This window comes from Thunnus thynnus, chromosome 1 (genome assembly GCF_963924715.1).
Source record: "Thunnus thynnus chromosome 1, fThuThy2.1, whole genome shotgun sequence".
NCBI lineage: Eukaryota > Metazoa > Chordata > Actinopteri > Scombriformes > Scombridae > Thunnus > Thunnus thynnus.
The window spans coordinates 21780143-21795806 of NC_089517.1; the positions used below are offsets into that span (position 1 = coordinate 21780143).

Sequence of the window (15664 nt, forward strand, 5' to 3'; positions counted from 1 at the left end):
CTTCATAAACATAGCATCCCCAGTGTGAAGCAATGGTGGTGGCAGCATCATGCTGTAGGGATGCTTCTCTGCAGCAGGCCTTGGCAGGCTTGTGAGGGTAGAGGGTTATGTATTAAAGTGTTAGTGTTACAAAGATCCTTATAAGTTGACAAGTATATTTTCCCCTCATCTCTTCCCTTCTGATAGCTCCTTGTATAGAAGCAGAGGAAGACTTCTTTTCTCATCACCAGAGGAAGAATGTCAAACAGTTCTTGTTCTCCAAGCCCTCTGTCTTCACTGGAATATTTCAGGCCATCTGCAACTACTTCAAAACCGCCTCAAACACAACCATCCACTGGAATTTCACCACAAGGTCCTGACCAGTACGGCTGTGGGAAACACAACTCGAGCATCATGAGGGCTCATATACAGAGTTTTGATGTGGTTATTTCAGGGAGGTAATGTACACTGTGTAGAAATGGCATGTTCGCTCATGAAACTATGGGAATGCAATGTCAAAATCATACACACAGTATGATGAAGATATTCATAATTCATACCTGTGGACAGCCTGAAACACTCGGGTGAAGATGGAAGCCATCGAGGTCTAAGATGGTTGATATACAAATAACAGAAAATGAGCAGACATCATTTTTATGGTAATTCTCTTCACTTCAATACGGGGCTGAACAGCACACGATACCTGAAGGCCTGCAGGTGGTGCTCCAGTTTAAATGCAAAATTTAAGAAAGAGACTGAAGTGTGTGTGTGTGCATGTCTGTATAGCTTAGTGATCCTGATAAATAGAAAATTATCTTAATTCTAAGCAGACGTTGTCAAATAATCCAGTACTAGTAAACTAGTACATGCACTGCCTTCCTTCTATCTACTTCCTCAAATAAAGGATGACACCAGTGTGTTATGACACTGAACAGAAATTTTAAATGGCTGTTTCTAAATGCAACAATATATAGTTGAGGTTGTGTATAATGACTACAAATGCAACTGGACTGAGCATTAAAACCTGAAGATGGATGTCAAATCTTCATCTAAAACCATTAAACATAACTGGGACTTTTATTAATCCAAATATTCAGATTCTAATGTTGCTTTCACTGAGATGTCGTCACTGAGAAGCCTAAATAACAACTTCATATAAATATAAAAAGTTCAATGGCTGGATGCCCAGATATAGAAGGATTTTGGCCGACACACCACTTTGGCAACTCTGTCTTTGTCCTTCACATGTCATCCCATCACTATAGCTGCTTGGCGCTGCCTCAGCTGAACAGAAAATCTTGCACCCACCAACACCTGGCCACTTGGCTAAACCAGTTTGACTTGTAAGCTATCAGATTTGACTGTTACAGACTATCTATCTTAAGACCATCATAAGTTGGCTTCAGCTTCAGTAAATAAGTACTGCTTGTGTTTTAACAAATGCATTGTTTTTCATTTTTATGCGAATGAATGTTGATATAAGAATATAGTTGAACTTATCAGGTCAAGCTGTGCTTAAGGAAAGTAAAAGTTCTGTATCCAGTAGTTTCTGTGGTAAACAGGCGTTAACTTGCATGATTTTTATGTTGTAAATTGGCCAGATATATAGACTGCTACTGTTTTGTACTGTTAGCTTGGTCCAAATATTTAGCAACAAGTAAGGACTAACTTCTGAAAAATATGCATGCAGCCTAAAAGTATGTGTTTAAGAAAACTAATTAATATTCACTTAAAGTACAAGTACTTCAAACGTGTACTTCTGTACGTGTGTGGTTGGTACAAATGGTGTCACTTGCGGTTTCGCGTTTTGTAAAGTTTGACCCTCCACGCTCGCCGTAGAAATGATAAACATTGACAAGCAGCTGTTCACATAGTATTATATTACAGAGCTCACGTGTAAAATTTTACTGTTTAAAGCCGAGTGCTGTAGAAGAGACTAGTTTGTATCACCGATAACATAATGGAGCCTGTTCTAAAAATAAACCCAGGTAGGTTAAATGTTCATGACGGTTTGTAGCTAAAATGAATCTCGACGCATGGCCATGTGGAGCAGCTGTAAAGAGGCTAATATTGTCTTACTTCACTTTGGGTCTGTTTTGTCTCACCAGGAGCAACAAAATGGGACATTCGTCAAAAAGTTTGGGACTACATCGAAGAAAACAATCTGGCCAACTTCCCGAGGCCTGTTCACAACAGAATCCCCAATTTCAAGGCAGGTTAAACCAATTTAACTATAAAAGCAGCTATTGTATAATCCTCTCAGTTTGCATTTGCATCTTAACTGTTTACTCTAAACATACTGTGTTAACTAATGTCGTTACAAGGTTGCATAAGCTGTTCTGGTCTCTATCATTTGTCTACTTTTTTATTCATTCATTTTATCCATAAGTGGTTTACTCCCTTTTTATGGAGGACAGGACAGTAATGGCAGGAATATTTCTATGACAAATCTGAGAACAAACAAGATAAGAAAACAGACATGCAGAACAGAGATAATAATAATAAGCCAAATTATAAATACGTATTCATAGCAAAAAGTTATAAAATTACAGGGCTTATATGGTGTGAAATCACTTGTATACAGGTGCAGTACAGCATGTGGAAGACTTGTTAGTAAAAGGGATCCACTTTCATTAACAGTAAGCAAAATTATAAAGCTTTTTTACATTTGGATCCCCCAGAACAAATCAATCTTGAAGAATAATATATGTATGACATTTGCAGTTTAAAAATAGAAAACTGTGGCAGTCTCTTCTGACACTGAGGGCAACCTTTACATTCGTACAAGTTACTGTGATGTGTTGTTTATGTTAGGAAAGTTAGTGAACATGTTTATGTAATTGTAGATACCAATCATCTAAGTTTATGCCTGTATAGGAAAAATCATTGCTAAAGTGATGGCATCAGATTTGCATAGCAGCTTTTAGCTGATGTTCTTGAACTTTGAAAGATTAATTGATGTTCTGTTTGTGCTTGCTTGCATCTCTTTTACTGTGTATTTACTGGTCAGGGTGCAATTCAAGCGTGCGACAGGCTTGCAGTCCTACAGGAGTTCAACTCCAGCCAGACAGTCAAAGTAAACCCAGACAGACCCCAGCAGCAGGCCCGCTTTATCACATTGGAAGTAAGTTGGTACTGAAAAAAACCCTTTCTACACCCTTTTGTGCCCTCCTCTGTTTTCCAACCAGGGTGCTTTCACAGCCTGTGCCAAGGTGTCTGAGCTGCAGGTGTTCACCCAGACAGCTGAGGTGAAGGTGGATCCTGATAAACCTCTGGAGGGTGCCCGGCTGGGGGTGCTTCAGGTAGCACTGCACTGTGGAAAAAGCACAAATGGATATCTCTTATATGTCATGTAACTATGGCAAAGTGAGCTAGGGCTTGATTTTGAAATTCAAAATGTCAGAAATGTAGACACAACAATTCACAATACTTAAGATTTTAGGATTTAAGAATTAGATCTTAAGAGATTTTAAGACTTTACTGAAGACTGTGAGTTTCTACAACCTCTGGTTCACTTCTGAATAAATTGACATTTCAGACATATCAGTGCATTCACAAGCTGAATTAAAATTGATACAATATGTTATTTTCTTCATCACTCATTGACTTTGTTACAATACAATATTTACCTGCAACCATGTTAAATTAACTACAAATGCCAGATGGATAATTTCTGGATCTTTACAGGCACGAAAAACTTTATTGGTCCCAACTCCTCGTCTTCGCACTGGTCTTTTCAATAAGATCACTCCCCCCCAGGGGGCCACCAAAGAACAGCTACGCATATGCTCTTCCTCTCAGGTTTGAACTTACTGATTTCATATATTGTCATAGACATTTTCACCCATAATTTCCTTCCATTCGTACTTAAAGCCAACATTTAACCTCTTCCTTGTTTGTTTTCTCCTCTTTCGTCTTTCAGGGTGTGAAGGAGTTCAGTGTGCCTGTTGGCCTGGACGCCAAAGTGAAGGTGGACCTGGTTGTGGTTGGCTCTGTGGCAGTGTCAGAGAAAGGTGAGACACTTCCCACAAGGTGCCACCACTTCACCAGTCCAGCTTTGTTAAATACTGGGAGTCTTAAGATATTGCAAATGTACCCTACTAACAGGTGATTAATTAGTTTAAACATATGCCTAATCACTTATCTATGAATCTCTGGAGCTTTATGGTGTTTTATAATTACAGTAGATCAGTGGTGGGAGGTGCCTAAGGCCAGTTCTTTCACAAGCACAATAAAGTATATCAAATCATATGAAATCTAATATAACCAGTTAAAAAAAACTCAGCACTCCAAAAATAAATAGTTAAAGCTACGTGTGTGGGCTGTGCTGTTGCTGGTTTAGAGAACTTCCACTTTATTTATTCTAATTCAAGTACTAATGACTTGTAAGGCTCTAAAACAGCAAAACCATCAGTATGTTATTGGATCCAACACTTGTGTATTGTGCAGTGTAAAAACATTGCTGTCTATCGGGGAAGAATTTAATTTTGTTTTGCAAAAGCTGGACTCTTTCAGTGACCAAAGGCTAAGTCAATTTATTTAATACTGACACTGCTAACTTGTTACTTTGAAGATTAGGAATGATATCCCTTAAAGGTTTAATATGCTGTGGAAAATTACAGGAGAAAGAGACAACATGTCATGTGACAAAGGCCTTGAGTCTTACAAAATAATGTGCTGTGATCATTGCACATGTTGTAGCCCACTGAGGTACCAGGACACCCTGTCAGGGAGGTTTGAAGAAGAACAGAAATGAGAAGGGGGGCAGATGTGTGTAATCAAATCCATTTCGCTCACTGTGGGTTCTGCTGCGTTCTGCCCTCCATGTAAATTGTCCCATCACTCACAATGCATTTTGATTCTCATTTTCCAAACGCCTGTGATAACTGTTGCAGTGCTGCGGTGAAACTGACATGCTTACCATAATGCATACAAGTCCAAATGACTCTAAGTGTACACAGCCACATGGTTTTCATAAAGCGTTTGTTGTACAGGGTTCATCCAGGTTCCCATCAGACTACAGTCAATTAAGTTATTTTTATGAAATGAAACCACAGCCTCAACATGTAAGTCAGTGTGTTTATAATTTAGGTTTTTTTTTTTTTTTCAATTTTTGAGATTGAGATCCTCTGTTTTTGCACTATTTTTTAAAATCTTGAATGTAGTGCAAATGTTAGTTATTTCTGATGTATACACAGTGGATCTGTTATGTTATATTCCTATGAAAAACCCACCATTTAAAGATATTCTCATGTCTCATGGCTTCTGCCTCCTCCTGCAGGCTTGCGTATTGGAAAAGGAGAGGGTTTTGCTGACATGGAGTATGGCATGATGGCCTCAATGGGAGCTGTGAATGAGTCTACTGTGGTGGTTACTGTTGTCCATGACTGCCAGGTTAGTTTATTTATTTATCAGAGCCACGTTTTTTTAATGGAAATGGGTTATTTACTCTCTTTCTTGACCAGTATAGTTGAAATTACTGTTCAAATAATAATCTGACACACCACAGTAAAAAGTGAGGCCTGCTATATGTCACGTAGTCTGTAAAATGTCAAAAATAATGTCAAATTCCAAAAGGCTTTCGATTTACACTTGTGAAAAGCAACAATCATATCCTCGTATTATGTAGAGGCTATAACTACCACACTACCTATTTTTTTGCTTTTAAAAGCAATTATTAAATTAATTATTAATCAATTATTAAAAATGATTTTAAATCATCATCAAATAATAGTTGTTTCATTGCTAATTGAGGTATTTTTCTTTCAGGTGATAGACATTCCAGAGGAGCTCATTGAAAGTCATGACCTGACTGTGGACTACGTCCTCACTCCTACCAGAGTTATTAAAACAAATTGCCAATCCCCGAAGCCACAGGGAATCATCTGGACGAAGGTAAATTAAAAGAACTCTTCTTTGCTGTCTGTGTTGTCACTGCAAATCCACAAAATAGTAACACTTCAGTTAAGTTTCAGGTGTATTTGAAACAAGAGAAAGTGGTGGGGCAACATCACTGCAACTATTTTCGTAAAATAAAGTTAGTAAAGGCAACCTATTATTGATTCAGCAATTTAATGTTTTATTCTTAAAATTGATCTGTTTTAGAATTTGCATAATCTTGATGAGAAAAACAGTCCAGAGGCAGGAAGGTACGTATGATACGTATATATGTCAGAATGAGGAAATAAGCATTTGGCATACATGATATGATGGTTCAAATTGTTGCTTAACCAGCGCATGAGGTAAAAAGTGATGTAAATAATAAGACCAGCACTCAGATTTACATTACACAAAAATATTAGAGCTTCACTCTTCTATAGGACAACGTGCAATTTTGTTACTTTTTAACATAATGTCAAATTTTAATGTTAAATGTATTTATGATTAACACAATTTTGCATTGAACAGTAAAACAAAAGTCATCCCAATTAAACCAACATTGGTTACAAACACCAGACCATTTTGTTTATAGACTGCACTCCTTCTATGATGTAAGTGTTTGCTGTAACCTACTTCTTGCACACCCAAGCTGATGAAGGGCTACATATCTTTATGACCCTTTAACTACATCAGATATAATCTTGTAGAGTAGGCTTGTACAGAGATGATTTATCCTGAGAACTGAACAAAATATTTTGTTCTTCAGAAAAAGAAAAAAGAAAAAAATTAATAAACTGTGCCCATATACTTTTTTTGCCTACATTTAAATGTGTGTGTACAGACTTTAAACTGCTTCTAGCAGATGTTGTGTTCTTTTTTTCCCCACCTGATAATTTGTTTATGATTAGACACGATAGGGACATTTTTCTTAACGTGTGGAGAGTTTGTGTGTAACCCCTGGGTTCCTTAAGACACGCATATAAGTAAACAGGACCCAGTGACCTCTCAGGCAGGAAGGCCATGTCTGATCATCAAAGGCTCCTCTGCCCAGCCAGCTTGGCTCTGCAGGGGCAGGGGAACGACGGGTCAAACAGGCCACTGTAAAAACAATAGCCCTGTATATCCTTTACAGGACTGGTTAGCATCAAAGGCTGCCAAGACACTTGAAGTACCAACAAATCAACAGAACAGCCTTTATTTTTAACTGCTTGGGAAGTGAAATGTCGTGCCGCTATAAAGATACTTATTACTATAGCATGGGCTCTGGCAGGATGGACTAACACCAATTAATTTGTCAGCTTTCACCTTGGTATTAACATAATTCATCCGTAGGTACGCTTGCATTGGCTCAAAGCAGAGCTATTTGTTTGCTGTGTGTGATACTCCTCCCCTTTCAGTCTCACTGAGATTGCCCAGTTTTGTGTCCTCAGCTGGACACAGAAAAGCTGGAGAAGATCCCCATCCTGAAGAAGCTGCGTGCTCTGGAGGAGCAGGCAGGAAAGGATGTTACACTGGGGGCGGCGCCTGCTGCAGCAGAGCCTGTTTTGCAGTCTGGTCAACCCAAAAGGCAAACCAGCCGGAGGCCGAGGCAGAACACACAGCGGGATGCTGAGGGAGAATCCAAACAGGACTCCAAACAGGATAAAAGGGCAGAGACAGAACAGAGAGCTAGACAGCGCCCAGCTAGAGTAAGGAAGGAAAGCAGAGGAGATGGCAGGGGAGGCAGTGAGGGAGAAATCAGTGAGAGAGGAAAAAGTGAAAGGCACATGCAGGAGAGGAGCCTAGAGGAGAGTAGAGGTGAAGTTATGTCTCAGCGTAAGCTCCCTCAGAGTGTCACCACAGTTTACTTGGGTGGAATCCCCGCCGGGCTGCGTGTTAGCGAGCTGAAAATGGCCCTACGAGAGAGGGAGGCTGTGCCACTGAGGCTCACCTGGCAGGGAGCTCAGCATAGGGCCTTCCTGGACTACAGTGACCCACAGGCGGCAGAGCAGGCCCTGGAGGCTCTGCAGGGTCTCTGTCTGAATGATCACAATCTGCAGGCTGAGCTGGCCAAGAGTCAGCGGGGAGGCAAGAGGTCTGGTATGTCTAATAGGAGACCAAGACCCTCAACAGCTCCAAAATCTAAAATAGCACCATCAGATAATAAGGATGACACCCATGAAAAGACTGAGCAGTAATAGTAATAAGCAGTAAAAGTCCCAAGAAGTGTTACTTGTGGAACAACCTGGAATGCCTTACTTTTTTTTCTTCTTTTTAATATATTTGGATTTATTACAAAAGGACCTCAGACATCTAAAGTGATAGTTGATGCTAATGAGCGTAACAAAATACAAATAAAGTATGCACACATCTCCTGGTCTGTGTCCTGAGTGTTCCTCAGTCTTCATTCCTTCCTTTTGAGTGATTCTTAGAAATAGTTGAGTGTTGTTTCTGTTTCTCTTTCAAACCACACAGTATTTACAGTCTATTTTTTAAACTTTGAGTGTTAAGTAAACTAAAAATGTTCATCACATTTTATTTCCACAGCCAGCAATCATTTTAACCTCCTCCAAAAAAAGTTATGTGTTCAGCTGTATTTGTCTGCTAGATGCTTATCTCAAAAACATTTTACAAAGGCCATGGGCCAAAGAAAAACTGGTTAGTTTTTGGTGCAGATAACGCCGCCATGTGGCCATTTATAAAACTCCTGAACTGCGAGGTGTTCAAGTTCAAAATGCCTTGGTCCAACATGTACGTATCCATTTTCCTTTTTTTGGTTTGTTGTTGTTGTTTTTCATTTGTTTTGGGTTTTTTTCTGCAAAGAATCCTTTTATCGATTTTATGCAACTTTTCCAAATTGTCAAATATGAGTGGCCTGTTTGACAATATTGCCATAATTATTGAACTGATATCTTATCAAGTTTTCATAAGATGCAGTTTCAACCAAATTTATAAGATATATAAACAAATTAGCTAAATTTAATGGCAATTTGATTACAGACTACAGCAGCATGATGCATTTAAATTGCCACAATTAAGAGGCTGTGTGTGAGTCTGACTTAGTTGAAAATTTGTTAAATTCCTACTTGTACAATTCCTCCAATTTAAGCATTCTCCAAATATCAGCATGATTGTCTGTCAGTGCATTTTGATAAAGATTTGGATCTAGAGATGCAGAATGTATTACAGTATTCTTTTGTTTGTTAAACCTTGTTGAAGCTATGCTCCTTTTAGAAATATATTTTAGAAATAGACATTGCATCTTTAAACACTAATATTGTACTCTTATTGATTAAAATGACTTATTCATGGCATTCTGTTGTTCGTTAGTTCAGGTTCAAGTATGATGCCAGCCTCACCATTCAGCAAATGAGCGACGTTACCATGCCTGAGTGAACTGCTCTAGTGTTAAAGCATCTGTTTGTAATGCATTATAACATTCTCTACTAAAGCGTTTGACTGAACTGGTTCAGTTTCTTCTTTTTCGACAAATGTGTGCAGTATGTTACTTTGTTTCTGGCAGATATTTCAGGAATGATCCATCTTCACATTGTTTTGCAGCATTTAAGAATTTACACTGATTGTGCTTTTGGAACTGAAGTTGCAAACTTTGAAAATCCAACTCATACACTTCAACTTCAGTTGACAGAAAAGCTGTTACTCATCAAACTGTCCTTACAAATAAAAACAGATTCAGTGGTTAAAGTTATGTTAAAAGTTCAACAAGATATCTCAGACCACTGGTAGGATTTTCACAAAACTCAGAGGGATGATGCATCTCACACACTTATAGATGTAATATACACTAAGTGAAGATTGATTTTTAAACTTTGACTTGCCATAACTTCTACACAATAGATTTTGAGTAAAATGAATCGATTATGCATCCAGCTACTGTTTTCTCAATTTTCCTCACACATATTTCAGGGAGGGCAACATTAGTAGTGTTGCCTTGTTATGAAAGTGACTATCTGCAGTGGTATTTAAACTTAACCCAAACTGATGAGTTAACCATACAGAAATACCACATCACATCATACACATGCGCTCCACTTATCCACACTTCAGCACCCAATAACCTGTATCTTAATAACCTGTACGCCCCCCTCCCCACTTAATGTTTCTGTGTTTCTACACAGGCATTACCTGGTAACTTACTCTCATGTCAGGCTGCAGTGCCAAAGAAGTGTCCTGTTTTCCTTGAAGTCTTGCTTGTGTTAAGAAACAAGCACACAGCATGTCTGTCTGCACAGAGCAGGCTTCAGGCTTTTTATGGAGCTGTCATCCAGGCCTGGCGAGGGAACAGCTGTGGAGCCCTGTCTCACTCCCTCAGCCCTGCCAGAGCACTGAAGCTCGGCAAATGTCATCAGTTTGTTAATGCGTGGATCCACTGCTGTTGAGCTTGCTACCCCTGTGCTCGATGGCATGCTCATTTCTCTGGAGTTCAGTCAGTGGTCATGTTGCGAGATTGCAAAGCTACACAAATATCTAAACACACCATGTTACAGACTGATGTACAGATGTATGTATGTATGTATGCGCACAAGCCTCAACGGCATGACATACAAAATAGAATTAAGGAGAGCACATTTTGAATTACAGTTTGGTTACTTAACTAAATATTTTGTCATTTATGATCAGAAGCACAGTGATTATTCTGAGTGAATCATTTGATGCTGACAACACAAACTGCTGGCGTGTTTTTCTACAGTAGGAACCCCTGGTTTTACTTTCGAAACTATACCCTGAAACTGAAAGAATTTCAAATCCTCTAAGACAAATTACTTTTTTCTTATTTGTGCAAATTAATATAATTTTCTGTAGCCTTTTACAGTAGGCTATAGTATATTCTGCCATTTAGGAAGCTGATAAAAACACAAAATTGTGAATCTTGCAACTGCCACAATCAATTAGTAATAAAGATTCCAATATAGATCATTAAGGAAAATTGGCTGATGTGCCTTTTATGTCAGTATTTTTGCTATAACTAGTGGCACGTATTCCACTGTGCCTCTACACATGTTGAGTTTGATAATTCTGTATTTTTTTATTATGGTCTTCATTTAATCAAGTAGTCTCATGGCTCATTGAGATCAAGATGTCTTTTGTAAGAGAGACTTCAAGAGGAGAAACAAAGCTACAACACACTTTAATCTCAAACCCATTTATCGAAAACCTTTTCTCTCTTCTTTACAAGATTTAAGCTTAAATTTTGTAATATTTTTACTACTTTAGATTGTCAAATGTGTATGCATGTCAGAGGTTAAATATTAATTTTGTCCAGCACCGCTTATTTTATATCCACCTACTATATTGTGCAGAAATACGCTTTGGACAAAATGCTTATTAGGACAAAAAAAAAATGTTAATCTTACAGAGCAGTGATAATGCTGCAGGTTTCACAATGTAGCCAAACGCGTGTGAGATCTCTGCCTTTGATTTGTTTTCATTCTGCGCACACTCTTATAGAGGGTGGGCGGCGACTGACTTTTAAAATCATTTATTTTAAATTGATATCAATTAATCGTTGTTTCATAGAAAATCGTATTTGTCCATTTAATGCCAATTTATCAGGCATGACCTGTAGACCTGTAGCGAAAACAACAGACTGGTTGGGTAAATGATCATAGTCTGGCCTCAACTAAGACACCACTATGATATTACTGTAAGATACTGTGGTAGTAATACTGTGGTAGTAATACTGTGGTAGTAATACTGTGGACCTTATGTGCGCGTTGAGCTTTTTGTTTGGCTTCAGTATCACCAGACATTTAGTATATCAAACCCAAGTGAACTCACTTCACCCACCGTTTCAGTTTGATCAATTTGATTAAGTAATTAATTACGTAATTGCAAGCCTGTACAATTAGGCAGTAACTAAGCAACTGTTCAAAATCCTGTTGTTGTTGAAAACATCCTGATGTTTCAGGAAAAAGTACACATGACTGAGTAGTAATTATTACCGACTTAAAATTAAAAAAAAAAAAAAAAAGTTTTGGTGGCTTATTTGTTTGTAGTTTCCCAAATATTTTACCAGAAATGATGAGTGTGTGATGAAAATGAAATAGGTCTCTCTTTTTTTTGAGGATTTAGGCTTCAACAGCCCAACAGATATATTTTATTTCTTACAAATGACTTGTTGTGATAGCCTATAGCCCTCACTGATGGACCCTAAATTTCCTAACAATATATAAGTATACAGTGCTGAAATTAATGGTCTACATATCTAACACAAACGACATAACAGTGCTTATAATATATCCTAAAATTTCATTTTAAAACAAATAATAAGCGATCTGACAAATATTGCCAATAAAGCATATACCTCCTTGGCCAATTCGCCTGAAATTAAAATATGTAGGCCTAATGAATAAATAAACAAGTTGCGCTTATAGGCTATTCAAAAAGTGCCTTCATCATTTTTATACAGTATATATGGACATATATATGTAATGTCCATAATTGTTCAATTCAAAAATCAACGCTGGTATGTAAGTCCAAAAAAAAAAAAAAAAAGAGCCTCAGTCTAATTTGTCAAAGAAAAGAAAAAACTTCAGACGGAGAAAATGGAAGTGTGCATTTTTACATTGGCCTACATTAACAAGAAGAATAAACATTAACAAAAGTGTGAAGTGGTAGTCATCCGCTCTGCAGGACTAAGTACCAAACAGCAGCAGGGTTTCATACACCCAGTCTTTACCCCGCTGGTCGATGTTGACGGCATGAAAAAAGTTTGTATTATTATATATTATTATTATGTGGTTGCTTTGTGATTGGCCTGTCAGTCTCCGTGCGTAAAACAGTATAGAAGTAGTCCGGTCTACTTGAAGCAGTGAGCGCTCTCCAGGGCCGCGGCAAGCCTTCATGTCTCTCAGTGGTTATTTATTTACTTATTTTGTTCTCATTGCATTTCAGTTCAATCGGCTCAAGTCTGTGACAGCGTCCTCTTGCCTGCAGCTTGTTCCGCGGTGGCATCACATGACGCAGGGCTTGATGTCCTGGTAGGAGACCTGTTGGTGGTGGTAGTATGAGCCGCTGCTCGGTGAGTGCATCGCCGAGGACGTCATGGCGTTGAACGAGAAGACGAACTCCTTTCGGTCACACATGCTGGGAGACTGGGAATGGTACCGAGGAATAGTACCTGCAACAAGGTATGAAAAAATATAGCTAGAGTTAAAGTCGGTTGTGTCATATACAGGCAGGATGGAGGACATAAAGAAATTCAGCAATAAATATGGCCCTATTTTTTCATTTATGAAATCTACGATTGTTGTGTGGTGATTTAATAAACAAATTTAAATGCTTTAAATATCATATATGTTTAAATATTTAATATATATTACATATGTTTTAATATGATTTATATTTCCATTTCCTCTTAAAGCAGCCATAGTCTTGACTTTGGTTTGATTTTTTGGGTCCATGCGTAATAACAGTCGTCCTAAAATACACCTGAACATGTACTACTACTACTACAACTAATAATAATAACAATAATAATTATAATAATAACAATAATAATAATAATCATCATCATAATATTGACGATAATAATAATAATACATAATAATAATAAATAATAATAATAATAATAGTTTAAAAAAATACAATTAAATAAATAGTTCTGATGCTCTTGTTTTCCTCACACCTGCAGCATATTTTTGTAGCATGAGGCCCCTACAACAAACATTTTCTGGAAAATTGAGTTTTATAATTTACCAAACTTTAAGATAAATTAAATTCTAGGGGCCGGATATAGCGCTTCACTCTGCTCTACTAACTCGAATGGATGCGTGTATTCCTCATAGACCTGAAGTCCATTTAGCAAGCACGATTAAGATAGTCAAAATGGGAGGCGGGCTTGCAGGGCTAATTGACAGTGGCCCTCTTGCACGCCAGTCCCGGAGGACTCAGGGCCTCGGGGCAAGGCAGGCATGCTGGCCATAACCGCTCTTGTTTTTCTGTTTTTTTTTTTCTGTTTTTTTTTTCTTGCCCTGAGATTGGCACGGCTCTAAACTGTCCCGGCAGACGCGTCCTCTCGTGCCTCCCTTTACCACTTTCAGACCCTGAACTCGTGCGAGTTTAATACCCCTGATATCTTGGTTTCATTTGGCGCATTGTTTTCAATTTAATTGAGAGCAGGGCTGTGACGAAGCTGAATATTCGTGGGAGAAAATATGCTACGTGGTTTCTTTTAGTTGCATCATTTTCACCAATAGCCAACATTTGAATTCTTCTTCCGTTTCGTAAAAGAGAGATAAGCATGTGTTTAGTGACAGCATCATAATTCAAATAAGGTTATGTAGCTACTCTGAGGCTGCTCAGTATTTCCATTAGGCCCACGCTTGGCATTAATCCATAAAACCTGTCAACCACTAAACGTGAGCCCGTAGAAAACATAGTTTAGATCTTCTGATAATTAAATGTTGTAAATATTCTTGTATGATATTTCCCCCCCTCTGATTTCACTTTTTCTACTAGTGCAGTTTTACTCAACATGTTACAGTTTTGTAAAGTATTGAGCCTACCTTGTAAATCTGTGGTACTGTGGCCGTTCTGGTGCAGGTAAGGTTGGTCTAGTGAATGCGTGGGCAAACTCGGCTGCAGCGGGTTGGCTCCCGGATTGCAAGGAGACAGAGGCTGCTGCTTTATGTAGGATGCACCGTTATTCAGCGAGGCCGAGGGGGCCGGAGCCCACGCCGAGGCTGGACTCGAGTAGACGGGGTGAGGTTCCATTACTCCCCCGCTGGCGAGCAGAGGGGATGCGGAATTGTCGTGGTGGGGATAATCACCCCCAGTGGATCCTGTACAACTTCCCATGTAGGAATGTCCACTGTTGGCCGACAAGTGTGACATGGAGTGCCCGGACAGACCCATCCCCTCCATGTTACCTGCCAAGTGTCCATTCATCATCCCAATCCCACTGTCCAGAGACAAGCTGTTGGGCGGACAGGATAGACCCCCGCCGCTCCCCTGGAAGTTGTAGGACTCGGGGATGTGGTTGAATCCCAAGCCGTTCATCATGCTGTACATGGGCTTCAGCGCCTGGCACTTGCGCCTGAAACCTCTGGGTCTCCTTCTGAAGGAGCCTTCCTCAAACATGAACTCACTAGCTGGGTCGATAGTCCAGTAATGGCCCTTCCCTGGCCGGCCGAGGCCCTTGGGCAGCTTGATGAAGCACTCGTTCAGGGACAAGTTGTGACGCACGGAGTTCTTCCATCCCTGGTATGAACCCCTGAAAAACGGGAAGCGGCTCTGCAGGAACTGGTATATTTCACTGAGCGTCAGGCGCTTCGTTGGAGAGCTCTGGATAGCCATGACTATCAGAGCTATGTATGAATAAGGGGGTTTCTCTGGTCGACGGATCCCTGCGTTTGTCTTTTTGGTTTTCGTAGTGGATGAGGCGGTTTCCATCACCGCCGTCTGTCCGTGCGGCTTCTCCGGAGCAGACATCGGGCTGCTCTGGGCAGGAGTCTGCGCTGGGGGCTGCTGGACCTCTGCCGTCATTAGTTAAATTTAGTCTTCGTAATGGCAAATAAAAATGTTGCTTTCCACCTTTCCACCTATAAAGACTAGTACAAGGGACGATAGTAACTCACTGACATAAAAGAGCCAAAAAAAAATTACCCGTTATTTCTGTCGGCAAACTTAACGCACAAGCCAAAGGCGAGACAGTCCTAACTCTTGACTTCTTCCTTCTGATTGAGTCCTGCAGCAGTGTGAAGCCGGGTCGCCTTGTACGCAGCGTCCGAAATGGGATGAGGAGCAGAACAGGAGCCGCTTTCCACTTCAGTTGGTGTGTTGTCGTGCGTCCGAGGAGCTCACT

At 39.5% G+C, this 15664-nt stretch overlaps 2 protein-coding genes across 4 annotated transcripts; one reads left to right on the forward strand and one right to left on the reverse strand.

Moving 5' to 3' along the window:
• The first annotated feature begins 1802 nt into the window (after positions 1 to 1802).
• On the forward strand, positions 1803 to 8215 carry mthfsd (methenyltetrahydrofolate synthetase domain containing). 3 transcript variants are annotated; one of them, XM_067590901.1, is made up of 9 exons: positions 1803 to 1967; positions 2088 to 2191; positions 2990 to 3055; positions 3168 to 3281; positions 3667 to 3780; positions 3902 to 3992; positions 5261 to 5373; positions 5749 to 5874; positions 7290 to 8215. In XM_067590901.1, exons 1-9 carry the CDS (start codon positions 1940 to 1942, stop codon positions 8034 to 8036), a joined length of 1503 nt encoding a protein of 500 aa, XP_067447002.1. In that variant the 5' UTR covers positions 1803 to 1939; the 3' UTR covers positions 8037 to 8215. The 3 variants fall into 3 exon arrangements, with proteins under 3 accessions (XP_067447002.1, XP_067447014.1, XP_067447025.1); XM_067590913.1 differs by lacking the exon at positions 3168 to 3281 and having other exon boundaries at positions 1804 to 1967; positions 2990 to 3103; XM_067590924.1 differs by lacking the exon at positions 2990 to 3055 and having other exon boundaries at positions 1804 to 1967.
• A 3606-nt stretch (positions 8216 to 11821) lies between these two features.
• Positions 11822 to 15660, reverse strand: foxf1 (forkhead box F1). The gene is made up of 2 exons (XM_067590935.1): positions 14367 to 15660; positions 11822 to 12979 (listed from the first exon to the last, which is right to left on the reverse strand). The coding sequence occupies exons 1-2, from the start codon at positions 15343 to 15345 to the stop codon at positions 12813 to 12815; spliced, it is 1146 nt and encodes a 381-aa protein (XP_067447036.1). The 5' UTR covers positions 15346 to 15660; the 3' UTR covers positions 11822 to 12812.
• Positions 15661 to 15664: the final 4 nt, after the last annotated feature.

Coding starts and splice junctions, on each gene's coding strand:
- mthfsd (XM_067590901.1), top strand. CDS start 1,940: ATGGAGCCTGTTCTAAAAATAAACCCAG. Junction 1,968..2,087: donor TGTTCTAAAAATAAACCCAG/GTAGGTTAAATG, acceptor TTGTCTCACCAG/GAGCAACAAAATGGGACATT. Junction 3,781..3,901: donor GCATATGCTCTTCCTCTCAG/GTTTGAACTTAC, acceptor TTCGTCTTTCAG/GGTGTGAAGGAGTTCAGTGT.
- foxf1 (XM_067590935.1), bottom strand. CDS start 15,345: ATGACGGCAGAGGTCCAGCAGCCCCCAGCGCAGACTCCTGCCCAGAGC. Junction 12,980..14,366: donor CAGTACCACAGATTTACAAG/GTAGGCTCAATA, acceptor ACCTTGTTGCAG/GTACTATTCCTCGGTACCAT.